The sequence below is a fragment of the Podarcis liolepis genome (genome assembly GCF_965112155.1).
Source record: "Podarcis liolepis genome assembly, chromosome: 17".
Classification (NCBI taxonomy): Eukaryota; Metazoa; Chordata; class Lepidosauria; order Squamata; family Lacertidae; genus Podarcis; species Podarcis liolepis.
This window is the reverse complement of record NC_139571.1, coordinates 43,186,290-43,201,776: the sequence shown is the minus strand read 5'-3', so window position 1 is coordinate 43,201,776 and position 15,487 is coordinate 43,186,290. Positions and strand designations below refer to the sequence as shown.

The window sequence follows — 15,487 nt, the reverse complement described above, 5'->3', positions numbered from 1 at the left end:
CCCAAATATGCTACAAAACCGATGTTGCCGTGTGAAATGATGCTATGTAGGAGACCCACCTCTCTGTTCCCTTTCCATTTCCCTCCAAAGTCTTTGCTGTTGTAACTCAGCAAACATTGTGCTTCCCCCAAGCCTGTGGATAGCCCTTTTCTCATGCATGGATAGTGTCAGGATTCTGCCAATGGCTCCTGGCTGGTTGCCCAGAAAATATAAAGACAAGGAAGGTTCCTTACCTTTTTTTTAAGTCAGTAATTACAAAGAGAAGCTATAGAACCCAGCCTCTTGGATAATGGCATTATCCCAAGTGAATCTCTCCCCCCCCCATCTCTCCCACTTCTATGGGGGCTGCTACAGGTCCTCTGTCTTTGAGCTCTTTGCTCTCCTACTTTCAAGGCTTGCCGGGTTCTGGGAGGTGGAGGGTCTGGAATGCTTTCTAAAGACACGGTGTCCATCGGCTGTCGCCCCTCTGCTGCTTCCCCTCCTCCTCTCCCATTATTTCCCAACTTTCCTCCTCATCTGCCTCTGAGCTGGGACCTCCCACAAACCCCTGTTGTAAATCTAAACTGTCTTCCACTTCCTCCTCCCTGGAAGGGTCAGGGAGGGGAGGTGGTCTCTACCATTCCTCCTCTGCCCCTGATAGATACGGTGGTTCCTTGGTTTTCAAACAGAATTCATTCCGGGAGTCCACTCGACTCCCGGAACTGTTTAAAACCAAAGCGTGGCTTCTGGTTTTCTGCAGGAGTGTCCTGCAGCCAATCGGAATCAGTGCCGGATGTTTGGCTTCCGAAAATCATTCAGAAACTGGAACACTAACTTCTAGGTTTCGATCGTTCAGGAGCCAATTTGTTCAGGAGCCAAGCCATTCAGCTTCCAAGGTACGACTGTAGTGTCCTTTTGGTAAATAATGGTACAGAGTTTGCTGCTCTTCTGCCCATGGGGCATTTAAAGCAGCTTCACAGCATAAGTGTCAGAGCTGCCTGAGGTCCCAGCTCACAAAGGACCAACGCTAGTTCGTTGTTATATACAAAGGTCTTTATTGAAGTTCATTTTCACTTTCACAGCCGTAGCGTGCAGCTCTACGTCTGAAACTCTAGACCGCTGAAGCTCCGTCTGAGTCTCCTCCCCCCAGACACCAGTTTAAGACTCTAGCCTTGCTCCACCTCTTCCTCTGCTCTTTCCTCCTCTGGGTCCGCCTGTCAGTTGGGGTCTCGCCCTTCCTAGACTCTTCTGACGCTGAGTCCCCTGAGTCTTCCCCCTGCCTCCGGCGGGCTTTAGGACCTGGTTCCCAATCCGGGCTTTCTGCTGTCCCATGCGCCTGTACATTCGAACTTGGTGCGCACGCCCAGCCGGCAACCTTCCTCCTGACCGTTACACTGCTCCTGTCACTGCTTCCCCCTTCGGGGAGGCTAGCTGGACCTGACCTCCCCTCCGTTCCCCCACTCTCCGATAGAGGCGTGGTCAGCCCTGACTCCTCTTCTCTCCCTGCTGGAGGAGACGCTGGCCCTGACACCTGGGACTCTTCCCCCCCACTACGCTCTGGTGGGGAAGCTGGCCCTGATCTCCAGCTGCTGCTTTGGGAGTCCCCGCTGGCCCCCCTTGCCCTGACCATCGGCGCCTCCTTCTGGGAATCTTCTGATTCGCTGGAGAAGCTCATGGAATCTCTCGGGTCACTGCTATATCCCCCTACGCTGCCCTCCGATTCTTCCCCTTCGCTCTCCATTTCCTCTCTCCCCTGTGCCTCTGTTCCTGAGGCCCTGACAATAAGAAATGCAAACAAAGAAAAAATTACCTACTGGGAAGTGGGCATACACTTTAATAACATACGTAAACTAAAATTCAGCAATAATATGAAAACTGGCAGCAGCAGTCAGCAAAAAAGTCCTGTCCAACACAGAGATGTTTTTAGCATACACCCCCCGAAAGGCTTGCCTCTGCAGTCCTTTCCCACAGCTATGTTCACAGTGGTACCTTGGTTGTCAAACGCCTTGGTACTCAAACAACTTGGAACCCAAACACTCCAAACCCAGAAGTAAGTGTTCTGGTTTGCGATCTTTTTTTGGAAGCCAAACGTGCTCCGTTTTGAGTGTTACACTTCCGATTTGAGTGCCATACTTTTTGGGTGTTACGCTGAGTTCTGTCTGTTTTTGCTATTTATTTTGCGTTTTTGTTTTTGCGGCTCATTTTGTTTTCTTTTTGTAACTGCGTGGAACCCAGTTCAGCTACTGATTGACTGACTGTGTGACTGCAGTACATTGTTTATTGCTTTCATTTTAGGGATCCATGGTCTCGTTAGATAGTGAAATTCATGTTAAATTGCTGTTTTAGGGGTTGTTTTTAAATGTCTGGAACAGAGTAATTGATTTTGCATTACTTTCTGTGGGAAAGCGCACCTTGGTTTTGGAACGCTTTGGTTTTGGAACGGACTTCCGGAACGGATTAAGTTTGAGAACCAAGGTCCCACTGGATTTATTTTTGTCAATAATGGGCTTGAGCTGTACTCACCCCTCTTCTCTGCTCTCCTCCAAGGCCTTGCATACAGTTTTGTTTTGAGGATGTGGAGATCCTTTATACTCCCGAAAAGAGAGCCTCCCAGGGTCGCCGAGCGAATGAAAGGACCTCTTCTCAAGCGGAAGGCGATGGCTCCTCAGCCGCTGAGCCAAGATCGCAAGAGGGGAGAATGCCCAGCGCAGGAAGGGCAGAGTCGGGCGCCAGCGCAGCAGAGCCTTCCCAGGGCAGCGCTGCGGAAGCCGGCTGCGTGTCCCGCCTGTTCCTCGTGACGCAGAAAGAGGGACTCGTCTGGCGCAACTATCTGCCGACTTCCGGAGATGGGGGCAAAGGCAGCAGGGCAGCACAACTCTGCTTTCAAGCCACAGTGGTATGGAGGGGCAGCCCTGAACTCTGCAAGAGTCTTGGAGAAACCGGGTCCCAGCAAGAGTTTACCACTTCCGCTCTGCAAGAGACCAGTGAAGCCCAGCAGAAAGTAAGACAGGCGAGGTGGCAAGGGATGTTTTCAGAATCCTCTCCGGGGTTGGAGTGGAGGGAGCTGGGTTGACTTTTGCGATAAGTGCTGCTTCCTGCATTGTTCCTCTACTGATGTGGCTGCCCTTGAGACTGACCCAGAAACTCCAGCAGGTGCAGAATGCCGTGGCGAGACTCCTTACGGGGTCTTCGCTGCGAGATCACATTCACCCGGTGCTACACCAACTGCACTGGCTCCCGGTAGAGTACAGGATCAGGTTTAAGGTGCTGGTTTTAACCTTCAAAGCCCTATACGGCCTAGGACCCTCGTACCTATGGGACCGGCTCTCCTGGTATGTCCCACAGAGGAACTTACGGTCTTCAAACACAAACATCCTGAAGGTCCCAGGCCACAGAGAGGTTAGGCTGGCCTCAACCAGAGTCAGGGCTTTTTCGGCTGTGGCTCTGATCTGGTGGACCGCTCTGTCACAAGAGACTAGGGCCCTGTGGGACTTGACATCTTTCCGCAGGGCCTGCAAGACAGAGCTGTTCCACCAGGCCTTTGGTCGGGGCGCAGCCTCACTCCCTCCTTTGGCAATTCTCACAGAACTCTAGCCCAATGGTTGCCATTAATCTGATTGGAATTAATTTTAGAATGAAATGATTTTAGAATGTTTTATCATTTTACTGTTGTCAGCTGCTCTGAGCCTGGCTTCGGCTGGGGAGGGCGGGATATAAATAAAATTTATTATATTATTATTATGTATATTGCATTTCCAGTGTTCTGCAGCCGGTTTTAATTCTCATGTTCTCTCAAATGATCACCTGTTCTGCATGGAAGCCAATTCTGTTGCTTCTTAATGTGTTTTGCCTTTACATTTAAAATTGGCTTTCTTCTCTTACTGGCCTCTTTCCCCCCCTTTTTAAAAAAACCCTCTCACTGCAGCTGTTGCTCCTGTTCCTGAGGAAATCGCTCCGGTGGTTCCCCTTCCTGCACCCGGATCACCTGTACCAGCTCACCATCCCCCAGTGCACGGTAAGGATGAAAAACGGCTCCGGCTCCAGCCCATTCCTGGAAACCTCACAAGAGACCTGCCAGTCATTTCTGGGGTTCTTTGATTTCCTGTGATCAAAATGCTTGTTCTTTGCTGGAGGCTTGTTTATGCTGTTCTTAACCTGAAGCACCACTTTAGCTAATGGGGCCTCCCGCTGCCGCTGCACGATTTCTGTTCTCATCCTGAAGCAAAGTTCTTAACCTGAAGCACTATTTTTGGGTTAGCAGAGTCTGTAACCTGAAGCGTATGTAACCTGAAGTGTATGTAACCTGAGGTAACACTGTATAGGACCTTTGGTGGTCCTTCCAACTAACAGTACTTAATTCGTTCCGGAGGTCCATTCTTAAGCTGAAACTGTTCTTAACCTGAAGCACCACTTTAGCTAATGGGGCCTCCTGCTGCTGCCACGCCGCCGCCACCCTATTTCTGTTCTCATCCTGAAGCAAAGTTCTTAACCCAAGGTACTATTTCTGGGTTAGCAGAGTCTGTAACCTGAAGTGTATGCAACCTGAAATGTATGTAACCCAAGGTACCACTGTACAGTCATACCTCGGGTTACAGCTGCTTCAGGTTGCGTTTTTTCAGGTTACGGACCACTGAAACTCAAAGTACCGGAAGGGGTTACTTCTGGGTTTCGGCGGTTGTGCATGTGCAGAAGCGCTAAATTGCACTTTGCGCATGCGCAGAAGCACCGAATCGCAACCCGTGCGTGCCCAGACACTGGTTGCGAATGCTGTGGGTTGCGAATGTGCCTCCTGCACAGATCACGTTTGCATCCCGATCGTCCACTGTGTTCTGTTGCACAATATTTTTCTATTCTGTACCACACCCAGTGCTTTTTTAGGTAAAAGTGCCATGGCTGTCGGCATAAAATGGCTGCCATGTGCCTCAAGAAAAAGAGGTGACCGTACTCTTTAGTGAGTACTGTGACAGCAAGAAAAGCTCTGAGTGACTGTATCTTTGGTGCTCTTGCTTTTGCAGGACTTGGGTGTCTTTGATCAACTGTGCTGCTCACCAGCACAAGGAAACCTGAATCCGCTGAGACGTTCCCTGTTTCTCCCTGTTCCAGATGGAGCCCTCCTGCACCACGTGGGCTGTGTTTCTCAGGTAGGCCTGTGTGTGTTGCCTCGCTGTGAGAAGTGAAGTAACAGGGAAGCAAGCGGAAGGCCTTCGTGGTAATCGCCTTGTGGAACACCCTCCCACCAGATGTCAAGGAGATAAAGAACTATGCAACTTCTAGAAGACATCTGAAGGCAGCCGTGTGTCGCTTTAAGTGTTTGACATTGCATTGTGTTTTTATAAAAGAATGTTGTTTTCCAGCTGGTTTCGACAGGGCCGCAGATGGATCGAAAGCTGTTTTCCATTGCAGAGATTCTCAGCTCCAGGTAATCTAGCCTTCCCTCTGTTCCTATTTACTAAGAAGCTGATAAAAGTATCTGTGGGGAAACATTAAAAAAAAAAAAAGATTCACAGGGAACAACACGGCCCAGTCAACTAGCTCCTGCAATGGGGAATTTTTGTATTGGCTGCTGACTCTCTGCTAAAAAGAAAATGTAATGATATTCCAGCTTTTAATGCCAACATCTTGGGCTGTGGATATGAGAGAAGCTGGTTTTTTGAGTACCAGTGCCTTGTATTGAGATGAGAGAGAGGGCTAGCTGAGGACATGAGGTGCACACAGACCTCATCTTAATCTGAAGAGTAATTCGCATGCGCATGGGCAGGAGGATCAGGGAAGCGGCGCTCTCTTGAACCCCACCAGCCCCCTCCATACACGAGTGCCGCCTCCGTAATGTATGGATTAATGTATGGATGCTTTTAAACAAGACCAAAAGGGATCATGTTAAGATTAAGCACCAGAGATTCCAGTTAAGACACACATTGCTCGATATGCACCATGCGGCCGTGTCATGCCCTGACCCCTTCAATCCCATACCTCTGCCACACACCTTTGCTTGAATCTGCACCTCTTCTGCCTTCAGGTTCATGCCTGGAAATTGTTCCTTCGGAACTGGGAAGTTTCCACCGTGATGATGCTATTAGGGAAGTGGTTACTGACTCAGCCTGCGCTGTTTTTGTGTGGGGGGGGGGGATGAGGAATATCTGACGCTTAGCTCCATCTGCTGCAGTCTCTGTCTTCTCCCTGGATGTTAATGAAGGGTACAGTTTGGCAGTCCTTGCCTTTGTCTTGTGCCCGTCTGTCAGTTGCCTCCTTTCGCCGGCCTTTGCCTTTAGATCTATTCCACTTTCTCTGCTCTTGTCAAAGAACTTGCCCCTCTAATGGCGTTGATTTGCTGCCTCTAGTTTTGCTCCCGTTTTCCCCGCCCCAGTTTTGACCATAGATGTATCAAGGAGATACCACTTCGGTGTTTGCTATCCTGGACACCTTTGGGAAGAAAGGCAGGAGAGGAATTTAATCAATAAATCCTGCTCTCCCTCAACATGATGCCCCCTCAGGAGCCATAATTTTTTTCCGTTGAAGCATCTCTCCTATTGAGACATGCTGACACTCCAGGTGCTTTAATAATAATAATAATTATAATTATAATTATAATTTATTCCCCGCCCATCTGTGGCTGGGTTTCCCCAGCCACTCTAGGTGGCTCCTAACAGAATATTAAAAACAAGATAAAACATTAAACATTAAAAACTTCCCTAAACAGGATGCCTTCAGATGTCTTCTAAAAGTCAGATAGTTGTTTATTTCCTTGACATATGATAGGAGGGTGCTCCACAGGGTGGGTGCCACCACCAAGAAGGCCCTCTGCCTGGTTCCCTGTAACCTCACTTCTCGCAGTAAGGGAACCGCCAGAAGGCCCTCAGCGCTGGACCTCAGTGTCCTGGCTGAACAATGTGGGTGGAGACGCTCCTTCAGGTCTACTGGGCCTTTGAGGCCCTTTAGGGCTTGAAAGGTCAGCACCAACACTTTGAATTGTGTCGGAAACGTACTGGGAGTCAAAGGTCTTTCAGGACCAATGTTCTATGGTCACTTTAAGAGTGCAAACATATTGGGTTGGGAATCTGGCCGTTCCCCGAGATGGAAAGAAGATAAAGTCCCTACTAGAGAAGAATGGCAGATTAAGTTGATAGACTATGCCGAAATGGCAAAAATGACCGGAAGAATCAGAAATCAGGAGGGCCAAAATATTAATAAGGAATGGAGAAAATTTATAATTTACCTTAAAACCCGTTGTAAACAGTTAAAATTATTAGTGCTATTGCAATAACGCTTGTAATGTAACGACAAATTATGGATATAATGGAGATACAAAAATATGGGTTATTATAAAAGATGCAGAAGGACAAGATTAGCAATAAGACCCACTAAAGGGAGGAGGGAAGTCCAGGAGAGTCTTTAGAATCTTGTTTTTATATAGTGTGTTCTTTAGGTGAATGTAAATTTTAATATGGAAAATCAAATAAAATTTTGGGGAGAGAATTTGGCCGTGCTCTCTCCACGTATTTGAGAACCTGGTAAAACTCTTAAAGCTGTTCCCACTCATTAGTTTCACAGGCTCCCTGGTCTCTTTCTCTGGCCTAATAGTGCAGAGGACTTTGGTTCAATCTTACGTTGGAAAGAAGTCGCCTGGAGAGGTTTTGATGCAGCAGATGGGTGAGAACCTTGAATGTACTGTAGAAGGAGCATTTCTGGTCCATGGCTGGGCACATGAATAAGACACATGGACCTGATCGGTGCGTCTGGGTCAGGCAGAATGATTCTGCAGAGCTGCTCTTGTGCCAAGTCTGTAGATCTGCCTTTCCTAACTTAGGGTATTTACTGGATGAGATCCAAGTGTTGCCTGTCTTCCTTACACTTAGGTAACCTCTTAACCCGGGATTACACCGTGAAGCTACGTGTATCACCTACAGCTGGTGCCCCAGAAGTGCTGGATGTGTACATTGAAGCGGCATTCTTGCCCTATCTTTGGGGTCTCCTTCCTGGCGCCAGAATTCTCTTTCAGAACTTGCAGCGCAAGGTTTCCATCAGGTATGTGGATCCAAAAGGCATTGAAATGGGCTTAGGCGCCTACTCTGGGCTGGTTGGTTTGTTTGCGCTGACCACCACCCAGGGCTGTAGCTACGGGGTGTTGAGAAATGCCCCCGCCAGGGGCACAGGCAAGGGGTGTGTGTGCAAAATTGGCTAAAACATATGTCCATAAATATCAATCAATCAATTTCTTTATTCGACCGATAGTCAGAATTAAAACATTACACAATAATTATAAACTATAACATCATAGGAGGTACATAAGTAAGGTAGGGCCACAGTACTAGACCTCATGTCCATAAATATGTCTATACAGTGGTACCTCTGGTTACGTACTTAAATAATAATAATAATAATAATAATAATAATAATAATAATAATAATATATTATTTATACCCTGCCCATCTGGCTGAGTCTCCCCAGCCACTCTGGGCGGCTCCCAATCAAGTGTTAAAAACAATACAGCATTAAATATTAAAACTTCCCTATACAGGGCTGCCTTCAGATGTCTTTTAAAGATAGGATAGCTGCTTATTTCCTTCACATCTGAAGGGTGGGCGCCACTACCAAGAAGGCCCTCTGCCTGGTTCCCTGTAACCTCACTTCTCGCAATGAGGAAACCGCCAGAAGGCCCTCGGCGCTGGATCTCAGTGTCCGGGCTGAACGATGGGGGTGGAGACGCTCCTTCAGGTATAATTCGTTCCGGAGGTCCATTCTTAACCTGAGGTACCACTTTAGCTAATGGGGCCTCCCGCTGCTGCTGCGCTGCTTGTGCGCGATTTGTGTTCTCATCTTGAGGTAATGCTCTTAACCCGAGGTAATACTTCTGGGTTAGCGGATTCTGTAACCCGAAGTGTTTGTAACCCAAGGTGTTTGTAACCCAAGGTACCACTGTAAATAAAAATATTGTTTCCGCATAGGAAAAGGTTTTAAATAGAGGGTCTTGAATGGGTGGAGGGTGGGGTTGGAGGAGAGGCAGAAAGAAGAGCTAATTTGTCCGTGGCGCAATCTGGACGGTTCTGCCAGGGGCGCAAGATCACCTCTCTACGGCTCTGCCACCACCCCAACCTTGCCACGCTCTCATTACTAGATACAACACCTCTGTATCTGTGGATGTCAAGTCCGTTGGGGACACCATTGATTATATGTTGAACCGTTAAGTTATATGAAATTCCGAGGGCTCAATACGGACGTTTTAAGGCTGGCGCAGTTACAAACAGGACTGAGTCAAGATTGGATGTGGCAGTGGGGGGGGGGGGTACTAAAGCGGGGGGGGGGATTATCAGCTACCCTGAGCTCCAGTTCTTTGGGAATCCCATTTCTGCCCCCTGGCATTGATATATTTCTTTAAGGATAACAGACAGGCTGCTTCCTTGAAAAATCTAAACCTCTGTATTACAGATTCAAAAACGTCTATTGTACATACATTATGTCCAGCTGCGTGTCTGTTCTGACTGCTGCGCCCCACGACCTTTCTTCCCTGTGAGTACAAAACTCTTCACAGCTCTGCCCTCTCACCCAACTCCCTACTGTGTTTGGCAAATGTGTTTCATTTTTTTCTTTTTAAAAAAATCTTTTTTATTTGCTTTTACCAGGACACGTTTACAGTCAAACAGCTTATATAATCATTTCATGAGACTCTCTGTACAGTGGTACCTCGGGTTAAGAACTTAATTTGTTCCGGAGGTCCATTCTTAACCTGAAACTGTTCTTAACCCGAGGTACCACTTTAGCTAATGGGGCTTCCCCCTGTCGCCACGCCGCCATGGCGTGATTTCTGTTCTCATGCTGAAGCAAAGTTCTTAACTCAAGGTACTACTTCTGGGTTAGTGGAGTCTGTAACCCAAAGTGTTTGTAACCTGAAGCGTTTGTAACCCGAGGTACCACTGTATTCCTGACTTCTCCCATCCCCTACATGGGTCCTTATTACAATATTTAAAATGACATATCAGTCCGTTCTCCAAATTTTCCATTTTTCCAAATTATCCATAGTTTTCGTTACTTTACAAGTGTATCTCAAAGTCCAGCTAAAGTTTTAACTTGCTTACAATGGTCTCCTAGATATATTTCTTCTTTCCATCTTTGGGCTAGCAACACCTGTGCAGCTGTTGTCACACACATAAAACGTCTTTTCTGTTCCCTTGGGATCTCAGTACCTATAAGTCCTAATAGGAAAGCTTCAGGTTTTTTAACAAAAGTTATTTTAAACATTTTTCCCCAATTCGTTATATACCATTTCCCAAAATGGTTTTGTTACCTTACATGTCCACCACATATGGTAAAAGGTTCCTTCCTTTTCTTTACACTTCCAGCAGAAATTTGAACTTGTTCTATACATTTTAGTTAATTTAGTAGGGCTCAAATACCCACCGGTACATCATTTTCATATTTAGCATACAGGATGCTGTGAATTTCAAATCTGTTTCCCAAAGCCTCTCCCAATCTGCCACCTGTATTATAAAGTCCTTTGCCCAGTGCACCATAACCAATTTAACCTGTTCATCTTTTTTATGCCATTCCAGGAGCAAATTATACATTTGCGACAGTATTTTAGTATTGCATTCTAGAAGATCTTTTTGAAACTTTGATATCTCATAACGGAAACCTTTCTGTTTGTCTGTCCTTTTTGTCTTTTTAATTTTAGGCAGCTGGGTGCCGCCTCTGCTCCTTCCGTGCTGCATTTGTCCAAGATAACGCCTGAGCCTTCTGGTCTGGGCCAAGCGCAGGTTGCCTGTCACGTGACGTGTGTCCTGTCTTTGTCCCTGCACTGGAGCTGCTCCCTTTGCAACTCCATCTTCACAGAGGTGCCCAGCAAACTCCTATCCTCTAACTAGAACCTTTCTCCTGGTATTGTTCTGTGCAAAGGGGGGCATAATTTTTAATAACAATAATTTTTATTAGATTTCAATTACAATAACCCAATGTTAGCCTCATTATAACAGTGCCAAATTATACAATTACTAATCCCAATCATTCAGATGCCAAATTATATAATTTAGGTGGCCTCCTGCGTGCTAGAATTGATGGTTTGATGATTTACTTTGTTCTGCTTTCCAACATCTTATTCATCTCCATTACATTCCAGTCAAAATAACAACCCCTTTTACTATAACTGCAATATTAACGACATCCGCTTCTCTAGACACATTAAATGATTTATAAACCCAGAGGTGAAGCATTCAAACTACAGTGGTACCTCGGTTTTTGAATGTCTCCATTGACGGACATTTTGGTTTGCAAACGCCGTAAACCCGGAAGTAAATGCTTTGGTTTTTGAACACGCCTCGGAATTCGAACATGCCACGAGCTTCCGCTGAGCGCAGGATCCTGAGGCTTAACTGTCGGCTTTTGAGTTTTCGGTTTTTGAACGTTTCAGAACTTGAACGCTCTTCTGGAATGGATTACGTTCGAAAACCGAGGTACCACTGTATATCCTTCTTCCTCCTGTGTGTGATTTTTCGTATTTGTCGTTCCATAAGACACACTTTTCTTCCTAAAAAGTAAGGGGAAATGTCTGTGCGTCTTATGGAGCGAATGTGTGGTCCCTGGAGCCAAATTGCCCAAGGGCAAAAAGCAGATCGTGCTTTTTTTTTTGAAAGAGGGAAGGGGGTGTTGAAACAAAGCCGCTGATTGTTTGCCCATCAGGAAGGAGATAAGGGACACTAGAGATAAAGGAGGCTGCCTGGGAGAGGGGAGGTAAAGACAGCAAACTTGCAAAGTAGGGAAAACAGGAAGACTGAAGCAATAAGGAGAGAAATTAGAAGAAAAGGAGGAGCAAAAAACTGCTCTAGCTAAGGAAAAGACACTAAGGCAAGCAAAAGGGAAGGGAGTGTTGAAAGGAAACAGCCGATCGGTGGGATCGGGAGAGAGATAAGGGGCGCTAGCGGAGGCTGCCTGGAAGGGGGGAGGTAAAAGCCCATGGATCCTCAGGATTTTTACATTAGGTCACCCCAAATTCACCATCAGATCACATAGCATGTCCATGGCTACAGCCTGCACCAAAAATATCATACACCCACTGTTTCGTTCAGAATATTTTTTCTTGTTTTCCTCCTCTAAAAACTAGGTGTGTCTTATGGTCAGGTGTGTCTTATGGCACGAAAAATACGGTATTCTATCCGTGGTATTCCCTCCTGTCCTTGTAAAATGTTATGTCTATCTATTCGCATTTTTGTGAGGGGAAAGCATTCAACTGTAGGAACCCCGCACCTCTATCCCGACGGACATTTACTTGTTTACCCCCTCAGTGAGAAGTGACCTGAGTTTGCCATCTTTTCCTCTCTCATCCAGGGAAGATGCAGCCAGTATAACCCACCTTGCCTGTCGCGTACGGGAGTGTGCAAGGCCCGTGCCAGGTGAGTACAGTGGATTAGAGTTGAGGTGAATTTGCTTTCCACAATCTTCCTTTGATGTGGCTTTGAAGGTTCTGTTTAGCCAGAGTCAGGATTTGAATGCAATGTCTGTGCAGCCTGAGCAAGTCTCAAAGTTTGCCTGGTTTTGCTCAGTCCCTTCCAGCCCCTTCAGCCAAGTTTTTACCTGCCCCATACCTGACATGGTATATGGCACCAGGTATAGGGTAGGCGGGTGTGGCTTGGCCAAAAAGTCCCCACGGGCCAAATGCCAGAGTCGTCTAGGTGGTCTAGGGGAGGTTCCTCACTTGGACTGGACTGTAAGCCAGTTGAGTAGACTGTCAGGCATGGAGAGTCCTCCTCTCCCTTCGGTAACTTCACAAACAAGAAATAACAAGCCGTTTATAATTTATAGTTCTTTTATTCAAGCATCAGGTTGCGAGCAAAAATCCACATCTTTCCACAAGGAGAGCAGTTAGCCACTAGAAATCCTCCCACTTCTGTCTCCCGCAACATCCTGGGCGCCAACGGAAAGTCCCTCCTCCTCTTTGTGTCCTTTGTTCTCAAATATGGACAGGCCTCCTAGTTCAGGGGTAGGCAACCTAAGGCCCGGGGGGCTGGATCTGGCCCAATCGCCTTCTCAATCCGGCCCGCGGACGGCCCAGGAATCAGCGTGTTTTTACACGAGTAGAATGTGTGATTTTATTTAAAATGCATCTCTGGGTTATTTGTGGGGCATAGGAATTCGTGCACTTCCCTCCAAAAAATATAGTCCACCCCCCCCACAAGCTCTGAGGGACAGTGGACCGGCTCACGGCTGAAAAAGGTTGCTGACCCCTGTTTTAGTTTGTGGGGAAGGAGGTTCCCCCACACTAACGACGTCTCGGCTATCTGCTCCCTCCCTTCTCTTTCCCTTGCTACTACCTCGTAGTTACGCAACACCTGTCTAAGCTGCTCTGCGTCTTGTGTCTCTCGCTGAAGACAAGGGTGGGTGGGTGTGAATCTTCCCCCTCCGGCTCCTCTTCGGAGCTAAGCTGATCTGCCTGAGAATGCATTCCCCAGGCCTCTGCTTCAGGCCATTCCCTGACATAGACAGACCACCATTCCGAGTCAGAATAATTTTGTGATCTCCTTACTCCTTCAAACCTTCAGAATCATAGTAGAAGATGGAACAAGCGAATTTGTGGTGGTGTGCAAGAACCAACAGGTGCAGAAAGTGCTGGCCTTGAGCGCCAAGGAGTGGGATGTTGTACAGAACCATGTTAAGAACACGGGCAGTATTGGCCTTCAGCACAGTGAAGTTAATACGGCTCCTGGGGTGAGTGGCTTATTCTCCTCTGGTTGAACTGCTAACTCCGTATCTGAATTTCGAATTCTCCCTGGTGATCTTCTCTGTCTGCTTCCCTTGCTCAGTCCACTGCCAATAATCTTCTGTTTTTGATAGCAAACTGAGGAGCGTGAAGACCTGTTCACCTGGTACTTGAGAAGCTTATGCAGAAGCCCAGTTGTCTGTCGGCCTGTCCTGTTGACTTTCAGACCAGATAGAAAGCCCTCGGGAGATCACGAGGCAGGTATGTAGATATGTGTCCTCAATCTTATCGGAGCTGAGATGTCATGGACTGGTTGGAGGAGTGGCGTTGTGGTCTAAACCACTGAGACTCTTGGGCTTGCCGATCGGAAGGTTGGCGGTTTGAATCCCCGTGATGGGGTGAGCTCTCATTGCTCAGTCCCAGCTCCTGCCAATCTAGCAGTTCAAAAGCACACCAGTGCAAGTAGATAAATAGGTACCGCTGTGGTGGGAAGGTAAACGGCGTTTCTGTGCACTCTGGTTTCTGTCAGCGTGTTCCATTGTGCCAGAAGCAGTTTAGTCCTGCTGGCCACGACCTGGAAAGCTGTCTGTGGACAACGGCATCTCCCTCGGCCTGAAAGCGAGATGAGCACCACACCCCAGTTGCCTTTGACTGGACTTAGTTGTCCAGGTGTCCTTTACTTTTTTCACATAACATAGTTTTTATTGAATTGGTTGAAAAATATTTACGTATTAGGAATCAGAGGAAAAGGGCAAGTTGGCTGTTGGCCTGCACATTTTAAAATAAACAAACAAAAAAAAGCAGATTTGGCAATTTGATTAATATACCTGTGGTTTTTTTTTTGTGGGTTTATGATGGGTTGGAAGGGTTTGTCATCAATGGTCCTATAGACCTCTGGTGATTTATACTTTAAGGACCAAGAATCTGGAGATTGTGGCATGTTGTAAAGGCTTCTTAAATTTAGAAAGCTTCTTAAATTTAGAAAGAAAGAAAATTGTAGGTGTCCAGGTATCTTTTTCCAGCTTATAGTTCGAGCTTAGTGTCCTAACCAACTTTCCCTAAGGAAATATCTGAATTTTTAGGTAGCTCAAATAATGTTTTAAAAGTAAATCAAATGAAAAAATAATACAATGGAATTGTACAATGGCTACCTGGTTGTTTGGTTTCAACACCCCAAATCTTACGTGGAATGTTGAGACTTCATGGTTTAAAGTGAAACTGTGTTTTTGTTTTTCCCCAAGACTTAGGACAGTTGAGGAGGTTTTTCTCCAATGGCTTGGAGTTCCTAAGTCAGACGAGGCAGCGGTGGAACTTGATATGTCTGGATGTCCAGGAGGCGACATGAACGTGAGGCTTGTAACAAACGGCTGTACATCTCGGGTCTTATCCTGTTGCGGAAGAGCAATTATGACATTTCTGCTTCTTCCATGCAACCCATCATTTGGAGACACGTCATTTACGTTTCTCATATAAAATGCAGTAAATGTAATAAACCTGAACAAATCTATTTTGTGGCTTTTAAAAGATATTCCTAATTGCTGTCGCAAAAATAATACTAACACTCATTTTAAACATCTAGCTTGTTTTTCTGTCATGCAGATATGACTATTAATTTTCACCACCTTTCATGTATTCTAGCCAATTTTTTGCAAATTCTGGCACTGACCGTTCTAGCTACTATGAATGCATAACATGCTAGATTTTATTTTTGCTGAGTGGTAGGTTTGATATACATTCCGAGACTCTGATGAGTTTTGGGACGAGGGGAATTCCATAGCTGAGAGCCCCTCAAAACACTTCCTTCACATTCTTGAGGTCTTGATTCA

The 15,487-nt window shown here is 46.5% G+C and overlaps 2 protein-coding genes across 7 annotated transcripts in view; one reads left to right on the top strand and one right to left on the bottom strand.

Moving 5' to 3' along the window:
* CTC1 (CST telomere replication complex component 1) overlaps positions 1 to 15,168 on the top strand; it is a 38,460-nt gene extending 23,292 nt beyond the window's left edge. For all 6 annotated transcript variants that reach the window (XM_083481671.1, XM_083481670.1, XM_083481672.1 and 3 more), the window contains 12 exons: positions 2,527 to 2,980; positions 3,905 to 3,994; positions 4,995 to 5,120; positions 5,334 to 5,398; positions 7,520 to 7,626; positions 7,833 to 8,001; positions 9,404 to 9,484; positions 10,647 to 10,806; positions 12,293 to 12,357; positions 13,504 to 13,669; positions 13,796 to 13,922; positions 14,903 to 15,168. In XM_083481671.1, the coding sequence (XP_083337797.1) occupies positions 2,527 to 2,980; positions 3,905 to 3,994; positions 4,995 to 5,120; positions 5,334 to 5,398; positions 7,520 to 7,626; positions 7,833 to 8,001; positions 9,404 to 9,484; positions 10,647 to 10,806; positions 12,293 to 12,357; positions 13,504 to 13,669; positions 13,796 to 13,922; positions 14,903 to 15,006 (1,714 nt within the window). In that variant the 3' untranslated portion in view covers positions 15,007 to 15,168. The remainder of the gene's footprint in view (positions 1 to 2,526; positions 2,981 to 3,904; positions 3,995 to 4,994; positions 5,121 to 5,333; positions 5,399 to 7,519; positions 7,627 to 7,832; positions 8,002 to 9,403; positions 9,485 to 10,646; positions 10,807 to 12,292; positions 12,358 to 13,503; positions 13,670 to 13,795; positions 13,923 to 14,902) is intronic.
* LOC310696464 (tumor necrosis factor receptor superfamily member 1A-like) overlaps positions 1 to 15,487 on the bottom strand; it is a 78,573-nt gene that overhangs the window by 23,050 nt on the left and 40,036 nt on the right. The window lies entirely within an intron of this gene.